Raw genomic sequence first — 12,138 nt, forward strand, 5'->3', positions numbered from 1 at the left:
CATGCACACAATCACTTTACAAATATATAAAAACCATCAAAGTAATAAAACCCACATGCACAAAAGTCATTTCTAGCAGGTGATTAAATATGCAATTACTCTAACACGTGATATGAGTAGCTACCGCTCTTTTCTATATACAAAGCAGTTACTATCAGAAAAAAAAAAGAAATGCATCAAATTTGACGCTATTAACGATAGTTTTAAAGATAACTTTCAATACTACCTTGTCGTTTGAAATAAAGAATTATACAATCGGTACAAGCATAGTTCGTGTTCAAATCATTTTAGCCTACAAACGTTTCGAATTATTGTAAGAAAAACATAATTATCACAAATTTTGTAATATATAATTTGACGATCGGGTTTGTACACGGACAACAAGCGATCGTAGTTTTCCAACTTCAAATGTTGACGCAACCGCAGCGATATTCGCATATCAAACGTCAAAAGGGCATCAGCATATACATACCAATATGAACGCATTAACGAGTTCAACGAAAATATATTAAAATCTTTCTGTTTAAATTTGTACATGATTTCATTACAGCTTCTTTTTTACTGAGATTCAACGAACTGGATGTAATTGTAATTGAATTGTAAACTTCAGACATCATGCTGCTACTGAAAAGTTTTTAATATTTAATAAATAAAAAACAAAAAATTCTTTAGAGCTTTTCATTTATAAAATAATGGATCGCGACCAAAGTAAAATTAATGTTTAAAATGATACTCATTCAACGTTACACAACATAGCCAAACGAGAAACAGATATTTAAAAATTTTGATTTACCTGGACCAGGGGGCCCAGTCGCACCAATAGATCCAGTTGCTCCAACTGGACCTTGAGGGCCAGGCATTCCTGATCCTCCTGGAAATCCCATAGGTCCCGTGGCACCAGTCCTTCCTCGAATTCCTGTTCTTCCTGTGATCCCTCCAGTACCGAAGTTCCCTGTGTCCCCAGGAATGCCTGCATAATGAATTGATACGGTTGATGCTAAGTTAATGTTGAGTATTTACACTGAATGCATACTTAAAAAGAGAATTTTAAATGAATGGAAAGAGAATTGAAAATGTCCGCTCTCTTGTGACAATATGATGACTATTCTTAATATTTGATGACGCGTATAATTAAAAAGTAGTTAATTATTTTTCTTAAACACGCGATTTATACATCAACATTATCGGAGAGCTTTAATAGTTGCTGTGTATTTGCAATCTGCGTTGATTTGATATGAACGAAGGCATGCGAGGATGTCATCAAAATTTCCCGTTATGTTGCATGCATTACTGATTTATTTTTTTAAAAAAAAAAAAACGTTATCAAAGAACTTAAGAGAAAGATAATTTACAACAAAACAAACATTTTTCAACTATTCCTTTGCAACATGGTGCAACTAATTAATTTTAATAAATCATTTTGGTTGAATGTTTCACACAATAAAGGCTGAAAACAACGTTACAAAAACGCTGGAGAAAAGTTTTCTATGAGATATATTAAGTTGAAAAATATTTTAATTTATTGCTTTTAAAGTTCGAACCTGTTGCCCCAGGATATCCAGTATAACCAGTGCTTCCAGTTGTACCAGTGTTCCCCAAAACCCCCCTGTTCCCTGTTGCCCCGGTGGCTCCTGTGGCTCCTGTATTGCCAGCAACACTTGTTCCAGCAAATCCACTTCCCGGAAGTCCAGGATCTCCAATTAGTCCTTTTGGTCCAGTTCCACCTGTAGCACCAGTAAATCCTGGTTGACCAGTTGATCCAGGGAAACCATTGAATCCAGGTGGGCCAACGTTGCCCGATGGTCCTTGGGGTCCCGTTGGTCCCTGAGGTCCTTGTGGTCCTGTTGGACCAGTAGGTCCTGTGAATCCCCTGGTACCTTGAACTCCAGGAGATCCCTGCGGACCTGTTTATATAAAAAATTTACAGTCGAATATGTTACTTGAAACTAAAAAAAACGCACCTGAAGCTCCTGTAGCTCCGGGACTACCCGGGCTCCCAGGAGGACCAGTTGGACCAGATGGACCAAGACCACTGCCAGTTGCAAAATTTCCAGGAAGACCTTGCAAGCCTGGAAGTCCCTGAGGACCTGTGAAAAAGATTTTAAAATATTAATATCTCTAATATTTAAAACTTTTTTTTGTATTATAACACTAAGTGATCGTTGCAAAAATGTTGATCATTAAAAATAATGTCCACAATTAATTTTGCCATAACTGAAATTGGATGATAAAACACTTCAAACCTTGAGATCCAGGGGGCCCAGTAGAACCTTTGGGACCAGTGTCTCCTCTTGGACCTTGTGGACCAGGCTGTCCAGGAGCTCCACTACCACCCTGAAATCCTGACGGTCCTGATATTCCTGGAGGTCCAAACAATCCAGGCGGTCCAGTTACACCAGTGAACCCTGTGGCACCCGTGCCAGGAGAACCTGTTTGTCCAGGTAAGCCAGTTGCACCAGGAAGTCCTGAACATGGGATTTTGTGATTAAAACTTTTAATAACGACCAATAAATGTCTTTTTTTCAAATGCTTAACATTTTCACTTTTATAATGCTAACAGAATCCTAGTGAGAGTTAATTGCTGCAAATAAGTTAAAAAAGTTAAAAGTAGTAAAAGACATTGTATTATACATTAAATAGAATCTAATCCTAACAAACCAATATCCCCAGGACTGCCCCTTGGACCTGTGGAGCCCGTGTTACCTTTCTCACCAGGTGGGCCGGGATTGCCAAATGATTCTGAAATTCATACAACACTAAAGCATTAAATCAAGCCACAATAAAATCTGAATACATTTGAAAAAACTAAAAGTGCATTGCAATAATATTTATTAATATCAGCTAAACCATTGTGATACAGAAAAGTGAATGTAAGAACCTAGCAGGACATTAACTGCAATGGAGAAAACATTGGGAAGAGGGATCGAGTCGAATGTGATGTTTTGACTGATGTTTAGGTTCTGACCGACATATGCTGAAGTTGCAAAAACTCTGTGAGTGTTGAGGTAACTGAAAGAAATGACACCAACATCGCCATCGTATTGCCAACCAATTCTGTCTCCAGACAACACGCTAACTAATTCTTTTAGGGTATACTAAACAAAGGAAATATTTTTAAAAAATAAATGAATTTGTCTCCAGACAACATGCTAACTAATTCTTTTAGGGTATACTGAACAAAGGAAATATTTTTAATAAATATAAACAAAGATAAATAAAATAATTTAATTTAGATTTAAGAGAAAATAAAAACTCACAGTATAGAGTGTTGGTTGTGAATTGTTTATGGGTAGAACAATAGCTTTTTGCCAGACCAAGAACATAACTGGGTTGTTGGTTAATGAAATTGGCCTCCATATTTGAAGCTTTAACCTATTGCTACCTACTTCTATAGCAGTCGTTGTGTCTTGAACGAAGAAATAAAATTTAGTAAGTAGTCCACTAGGGAGTGGCACATTGTAGTCGAAAAATACTCTGGCTGCTACGGTGCTCAAGTAAGAACCTCGGAATGTGCAGTTATTACCAAAAACTCCATTTTCTCCCTGCTGAAAAATTTTCTCAACTCCTGGAACAAATAATATATTTATTGCTTTATAAATTCTTAAATGAATATAAAGTGAATTATAATTTTTTTTATGTATTTAATTTTTTTCCACTAATGTTTCATTACATTACAGATTACATTACATGAAAAATGTACATACATACAGTGAGGAAGTCAGTAATTTAAAATTGACAAAAATAAGAATGAAAAAAGCCAAAAAACCTAATCTAATCAAATTCTACTCAAATCAATAATCGACTAATTTGACTAAAATTTCATTTTCTACCATTTTTTGCCATCTAGCTTTACTAAAGTAACGACTAACTAAAGTCTAAAACTAACCATTGGTGGTCCAGCCAACATCTGGTTGATCTTCTGTAGATGAAAAACAAAAAAAGATTTAAACATTCATTTAAAATCAAATGTTTATATTTCAAATATTCATAATATTATTGTTTAATTAGTTTAACACCATATAAAAGATTTTAATTTTAATCAATTTCTTGTAAATTTCGAATTTAATTTAAGGAAGTCATTTTCAAAAAAAGTCGCGTTTTTATATTTAAAAGTAAACTTGAGTAACAATTATCACATTAACACCTGATTTTGTTGCGCGTTTTTTTATTTAAAATCTTTTTTCATCATTTCTCAAATAAACACTTAGACCATGATGTAAAAACAATAAAATTAAAAATTATTGCTATAATTTGTTATTTTTTATATAAATATCGTTAAAAACAATTTGTTCTCCATATAATTCATAGAAATTGATTTAAAATATGGATTAAAAATGATATACCAACGTGCTAAAATGACATTTTGTGATAATATGATGATACAGACGGCTGTTGTGAGGATTAATTTTAGAGGAAAAATTCGCTTCAAATCGTTTGGAATCATTAACAATTTCATATCTGCAAGATTTAACATTGAATTGTTACAAATAATTTAGCTTAAAAATCAAAAATTTAAGAGATTTAAGAGAAATAAAGTAGTTAATTATGAAGAATTGTTAACCATGCTAGTAAGGAGGAATGAATACTGGAGCAGCATTAAGTGAATGAAAATCCGAAAATTGAGTTATCCAAATTTATCCAAAATCAGAAAGATTTCTTCTTCATGAGAAAAATTTCTTCCAAACTTTTGCAGCTGTATAATTTCTTTCCTTTAACTATCTTTATCGATATTTGATTGGATTTTTTTCAAATTTTTTTTTGCCAATCCAAACGTTATTAAATAATGAAATTAAGTTGAATTAACTTGAAAGAACTTTCTTAATATACTTTTTTGCTTATATTTTATTAATTTAATTAATCTTCTTCATCAAACAGGCCAGCTGTTTCAGGCGCCACAAAGTCCTCTGCAAATCCGAGCCCAAGTATCGAGTTTTTGAAACAAGAAAATAAAAATCTTCATACAAAAATGAAGAGTATCTGTGTTGAAATTTCGAATTATGGTATGAAACGGACACGAATACATTCATATCACCATCACCGCTAACAATTCTTTACTTACTTACTTGCAGACAACCAACTCGTGAATGCAGACAACCAACTCGTGAATGCAGACTGCACATTCAACTGTGAATAAACTACTAACTACCATTCTCTTAATAGCAATAGTCGTGCCACAACTAACACACACACGCACGCACACACACAAACGCACGCACACACGCGCACGCACACACATCTTGACACGATCACAAAAAGCAAAAATACACATAAGCACACACGTATGTGCATATATATGTACATGAATAAAATCGTATAATTCTATTTAGTTGGTTGAAATGTAGTTTTTAAGTTCTAGTGAATTTCACAATTGATTCCATACATTGACACACGCACACACACATACGCATATACACATATAAACAAAGTAAACATACATATACGTACAAACAAGCACAAATGCATAATAACACATATACAAACACATCAACACACAAACACACACACACATACATACATACATGCATACAAACAAACACACATACATAAATACTTCTTACACACATAAATTTTTTTTGGAAAAAAAATACGTATACACACACGCACACAAACTCATGACGTTGTTTGATGCACACCCACACACACAACGACAACACGACGCATATATATATATATATATATATATATATATATATATGTATATGTGTTTTATATATATATATATATATATATATATATAATTTTATTTAAATATACACATACATACATGAACACAGTCACGTTTTTAAATGTTTGTATATATGTGTGAATGTATGTGTGAATTTATGGGTCAATGTATGTAGGCATATGTGTACGTGTGTGTGTGTGTGTGTGTGTGTGTGTGTGTGTGTGTGTGTGTGTGTGTGTGTGTGTGTGTGTGTGTGTGTGTGTGTGTGTGTGTGTGTGTGTGTGTGTGTGTGTGTATTATGTTCGTATGTGTAGTGGTAATTATTTGCACATAAGATTTAAAACTTTGTCTGTACTTTAGTGTGTATATTCGTGTATGTGTGTGTCTGTATATCCATATGTATGAAGGTTTGTTTGCATGCATGTGTGTATGTTTACATGTATGTATGTATGTACACACGCTTAAATAAGATATTATTATTATTCTTCAGAACTATCGGTTCTTTGTATTTATTAGTGTGTTTGTCTGCTTATGTAGGCATATGTGAATGAGTGTTTGTATATGTGTATGTGTAAGTATATGTGTGTGTGTGTGTTCGTGTTTATGTACGTGTGTTTATGTGTTTATATACTGGTGTACTGGGTACTATAGATATGTATGTGAATGTTTGTGTGTGTGTGTGTGTGTGTGTATGTATGTATGTGTGTATTTAACTATGACTATTTATAACAATTCTTTCGTTACTATCATTCAGAAGCATCAACAGCGAACGCATACGTAGAACATGGCATCACAAAAGCATTGCATTTAACAGGCAGAGATCTATCTCTTTGCCATCAAATCCGCACACTGCAATTGTGTATGTGTGTGCGTGTGTTTGTGTGTATGTGTTTGTATATGTATATGTGTGTGTGAGTGTGTTGTGTGTGTGGGTGTTTTGTGTTCGCACATACAAACACAACACGTACATTCAAAATTTTAAGCAGAAATATATTGGCTGACGAGAAAGTGAAGAAAGAATACATATCTTATAATGGTTAACATTATCCTCATCATCATCATGCTATTATTATTATTATTATTATTATTATTATTATTATTATTATTGGTAGTAGTAGTAGTAGTAGTAGTAGTAGTAGTAGTCGTAGTAGTAGTAGTAATAGTAGTAGTAGTTGTAGTAGTAGTAGTGGTAGCAATATCAGTAGTAGTATTTATTATAATTATTATTATTTCTTATTAATAATTTACATCTAGTTAACAATGATAAGCCAAGAAACTGCAATAAAATATCGTCGTAAGCTTAGCATTGTCTGCTGGAATATAACAGAATAAATAATAATAATTATAGTCAAGTAGTAGAAATTATTATTAATATTATTAATTATTGTTATAATAATAAAAAAGAATACTAAAAAATAAATTATTAAAGTTGTTATTTTTCATATTAATAGTGCTACTGGCATAAGTAGTTGAAGCAGTTTTAGTAGTACAGTACTAGTAAAAGTAGTATCAACAACGCTAGTAGTACTAGCAGATGTAGTAGTAGCCACAGTAGCAGCAGCAGTAGTAGTAGTGGTAGCCGCAATAGCAGCAGTAGTAGTAGTAGCAACGGGAGCTAGTTTAAACTTCACTTTATAACTTGGACCTCTGCTGATAGGTAGGCTATTATTAGATTGCATTTAAAAGTTCTATTGCTTTAATATTTTTATTTCTTTGTTCTACTCTGTTTTATGAGTAAAATATTTTTTTTGTTTTTTTTCTCTCTGTTTCTGTTTTTTTCTCTCTCTCTGTCTTTCTCTCTCTCTCTCTCTCTCTCTCTTTCTCTCTCTCTCTCTCTCTCTCTTTCTCTCTCTCTCTCTACCTATCACTCTCTCGTCTTTTCACCTCTCTAACTCTCAAACTTTGTCGTGTTATTTTTCTTTTTCTCTTCTTCTCTCTCTCTCTCTCTCACTCACTTTTTCTTGTTTTTTAAATAATATTTGTTACCTAAAGATTGTGCTTTGAAGATTTAAGGCATGAAGCACGAAATGAATGATCATTCATTGAATCTGTATTCTTTTGTACTGTGAGTTCGTTGTTTCATAAGTGTACTATAGATTGCATTTGAGTCTGGCCAAACAATGATTGAACATTTTTATCGGGAAAATTTAGTATTCTAATGATTAATTTTAGGATAGAAATTATGTTCTACATGAAATTAAACAAAATATCTGATCAGGCGGTTAACAAATTTTATCAAGATTTTACTGGAAAATTAATTACCTGCGATATATAAAGTTTAGAAAAAAGCTTACCGAATCAATATTTAAAATTTTTTTAAATTTTTCATAATTGCAAATGTTTGCTTTCAACAAACATCAGCTTGATTTGTCAATGTTGTTAGTTCAGTTGTGCAATGCAAGTTTTTTTTAGCAAATTGTTTTTACTCTGAATTAATTGTTGTTAAGTATGCTAAGTATGTAGACGCAAAAGTAGTAGTAGTTATAGTATCAGTAGTAGTAGTAGTAGTTGTTGTAGAAGTAGTAGTAGTAGTAGCAACAGTATTAGTAGTAGTAGCAGCACTAGTGTAGTATTAGTAGTAATCGTCGTAGTAGTAGTGGCAGCAGTAGTAGTAGTAACGCTACAAAAAAACTTTTTAAATTTTATTTTAGAAATGTCATATAGATTATAGAAGAATAAATTTACAAGAATTTCAATTCAAAGTGTGCCGTTAAATTTTAGCATACTTTTCTAGTACATATATCTAGTAAATAAACAACTACACTCACCGACAGCAACACCAACATCATCTGAAATCATCGTGGCCAACAACGGCAATAAAACAATGATAATAAAGTTAATAATAACAACAAACAACATCGACAAAGCAACAGTTATTACAATAGGTAAATATAACGATCTGTAAGAGCGTTAAATTTTACAATTGTGCATTAACGTTTGTGCATGTTTTTATGCATGTGCGTGTATGTGTGTGTGTTTGTATAAGTGTGTGTACGTATGTGTGTGTACGTATGTGTGTGTATGTATGTATGTGTGTGTGTGTTATTACTTTAACACACTGTGAAACCATAATTCTAAGATTGAACTATCACTCTTGAAACCTTATAACTTCAAATTAAATTTCAAATAATCTTTAATGTATAGCGCTTAACTAACATTCTCATGATATAGCGCACGGCGAACATTCTATAAATGCTGAAAATTAAATTTAAATTTTAAGTATTAATAATATAACAACCGCTGCACCGTGAAATTGAATATTCTAAACGTGACAGTTGAGAGCTAGCATTTATAATTCGACGATTTTATTCATCAACAACAAACCATGACAGACTAAATGACATACTAGCAAAGAGAGAGAGAAGAGAGGAGAGGAGAGAGAGAGAGAAAAGAGAAAGGGAGAACGAAAGAAAGACAGAAGAGAGTGGGAGATAATATAATTAGAGAATATATATGCATTTAAAGAAAGAGAGAAACAGTGAGAGAGAGAGAGAGAGAGAGAGAGAGAAAGAGAAAGAGAGTATGTATATGAGTACATGCGTATGTAATGTATAAATAGGTTGCCACTTGCAGACTTTTAAAAGTTGATCGATGAAACGCATGGATGACTTTTTGGAATGCTGTCTCAACCACATTTGATGTAGTTGTTTGGTTTTTGTTGCTGTTGTGGTCGTTTCGTTAGTAGTAGTGGCAGTAGTATAGCAGTAGTAGCAGTAGTAGCAGTAGTAGTAGTAGTAGAAGTAGTAGCAGTAGAAGCAGTAGTAGAAGTAGTAGTAGTAGTAGTATAGAAGTAGTAGTAGAAGTAGAAGCAGCAGCAGCAGCAGCAGCAGTAGTAGTAGTAGTAGTAGCAGCAGCAGTTTTAGAAGATGTCTATTTTGGGATGATTTTGTTGAGTTGATGTCACCAGTGATGAAAGCCATCTTTATAATTTTCCACCATCATTGCTTTCATCATTGTTATCAATGTCACATCATAATCTTCATCGTAAGATTTGCTATCACATCATTCACGTTTTTAGAACACATGCATGCTTTTTTGCATGTGTTACATGTTTGTTGAATCTGTGCGTGTGCATGTATGTATGTGTGTGTATCATTAATATCTTCATGTATATTTAGTTTATATAAATTGATTTTGAATATTTTAAAACAAGTTCTGAGTTAATTTAATTAAAAAATTCTGTTACTCTTTCAATGTGTGCTAAATATTTTTGGCCCGTCTGGAGAGTATTTTTAATTTTTTGAGAATCATGAATTATTTATTTTGAATAAATTTTCATTTGGCCAATTTCAATTTACAATTGAACTATTAATTAAGCGTTTAGAATTAACATTTAAATGAAGACGAAGATGATGACGACGACGATGATGATTAAACGATTTTAATTGATATGATAAATAAGGACGTTATGACGGGTTTCTATTGCTTAAACGAGTTTATGTGCTATAGTTCGATTCCTAAAATATTTTAAATTATATCGCAAACCACACGCAAAAACACGAGTTATGAATGAACAAAATTTATTTTTCCACTGTTTAAACTACTGTAAATAAAAATAAGGAATAAAAATTAAAAAATAAATAAAAGTTAATTGAACCTTACATTAAAACCAAGTAGATAAAGTTTGATCACTAAGTAAAAGTAATAGATAAATATGAACGAATTATGTGTGAGTTAATAATGTGGTAGAACAACTGATGGTGTGTCATCCACCTCACAACATCCTTCTTGCAATGTTCTTGTTATTCCACTGGGAGCGCATTGGGGGTTTGTTCAGGATTGCTGGGATGTTCCTGATAAAGTTGTCCTGAAGTGGAGGGAGGTGGTCCAATTTGTGGCATGGGGTGGAGTGGTAGAGGGGCTGCATTGGCCACCTCTGTCGCCTCCAGGCCTCGTCCGCTATAATTTCTTCCGTCATTAAAATCTTGGACTGGCCGGGTTGAACTTTTTTGTTTTCTAAAGATTGAATCAAGTTTCGTTCCATCTCTTCAACACTTTGCACGACATCAGTGCTCCCATCCACTTCCGCTACAACTCCACCACCACTCCCCTTTCCAACTTCCTCCTCGTTTTCCTCTGCCTCGTCGAAGCAGATTTTAGTTGCTCTTCCGAGGTTGTTTTCCAGAGACCTCTCCAGGTTCAGCATCGTTTTCTTCTTTCCCTTGATGATACAACCCAGAGCTTCGTAGGAGGATTCGTTCACGTCATAGTTGGTGGGCAGGTTGAAATTGCTTGGTGAAGGGGGGCACCATTCGACGAAAGGCGAGGGTTCGGAGACTGCCCTGACTGATGCCTCCTCAAGAAATTTTTGCTCCCTCATTTGCTCCAAGACAGTTCGGTGCTCGCAAGGTTTGGTGAGCATGTAGGTTTTGAATTCGGCTGTCTGAATGTCGAACATGCTTCGCAACTTTGGTCTTTCTGCCTGGAACTCACAGCGTCTCAGTGACATGGCACTTCCTTTTTTATACATTTTCTTCAACAAGATTATTTCGCTCTACAGTTGACTCAAAAATTATCACTTGGAAAGATTTGCTGGCCACTCGACTGAAAATTATTTGCACTAGAAAGTAGGAACAGCAGATGAACTAAAATGTCCGTTTAAAAATGTGCACGAGTTGTTCGCTGAGATGCTTCCAACTGGAAATGACTGATAAACGCTGAAGGACTCTCCTTATATATCCTACAACTGCCTCGTGAAGGTTACTTGACGGCAAAGTGAATGTTTGAATTATCTTTGGTTTTTTTTGTATTACTTTGCAATTTGCTTGTCCGTGTTGAAGTGACTCGCTTCGTCAAAGTGATTAAGTAATTGAGTGACAGAAAGTGACAAACAAAGGAGTTATTGATCGATAATAATTGACGATAATTATAACTAAGAAGACGAAGTTGATAGTAATTAAAGCAAAGTTTATTTTAAATTTGTTGCTGCAGAATGTAGAAATGAGTCCTTTGCTTCACTGATTAATCATTATCATGATTAATTATGATTAATGATTATCAGCTAATTAATTTTTAATTTTTATTATTCTTCAAATCGATTTGTTGGCTATTGAGTTTACAACTACTTTGATGACAGTAATGATGATGATGATGTTTATGATGATGATGTTGGTTGTAATGACGATGATGACGATGATGTTGCTGGTAATGATGATGCTGTTAATGATGATGTTAGTTGATGTGACGCCAGTGATGTTAATAATGAAGATGGTTTGATTCATTCAAGTGACGATATTATTACAAACAAAAAAATACTCCGAATGAATTTTTTAGCAAACGTTCTTGAAATCAAAATGTTATAAAAATAAAACAGACAGAATTTTTATATCTCAAGAATTTTGTTGTATACCATGACTACGACAAATATTTTAAACTTAACCATGATATGAATACCCGTTGGTGAATTGATCATTTAGTTAATATAAATTAGTTTTCAAACAATGGTAAAATCATACACATACACACACAAATAC

General features: G+C 33.5%; 1 protein-coding gene across 1 annotated transcript; it reads right to left on the minus strand.

Annotated features, from left to right (window-relative positions):
• Positions 1–10,170: 10,170 nt before the first annotated feature.
• Positions 10,171–11,280, minus strand: HELRODRAFT_194464 (hypothetical protein). The gene has a single exon (XM_009031678.1). The coding sequence runs from the start codon at positions 11,133–11,135 to the stop codon at positions 10,380–10,382; it is 756 nt and encodes a 251-aa protein (XP_009029926.1). The 5' UTR covers positions 11,136–11,280; the 3' UTR covers positions 10,171–10,379.
• Positions 11,281–12,138: the final 858 nt, after the last annotated feature.

Source organism: Helobdella robusta, assembly GCF_000326865.2.
Source record: "Helobdella robusta unplaced genomic scaffold HELROscaffold_77, whole genome shotgun sequence".
NCBI classification, from domain to species: Eukaryota; Metazoa; Annelida; class Clitellata; order Rhynchobdellida; family Glossiphoniidae; genus Helobdella; species Helobdella robusta.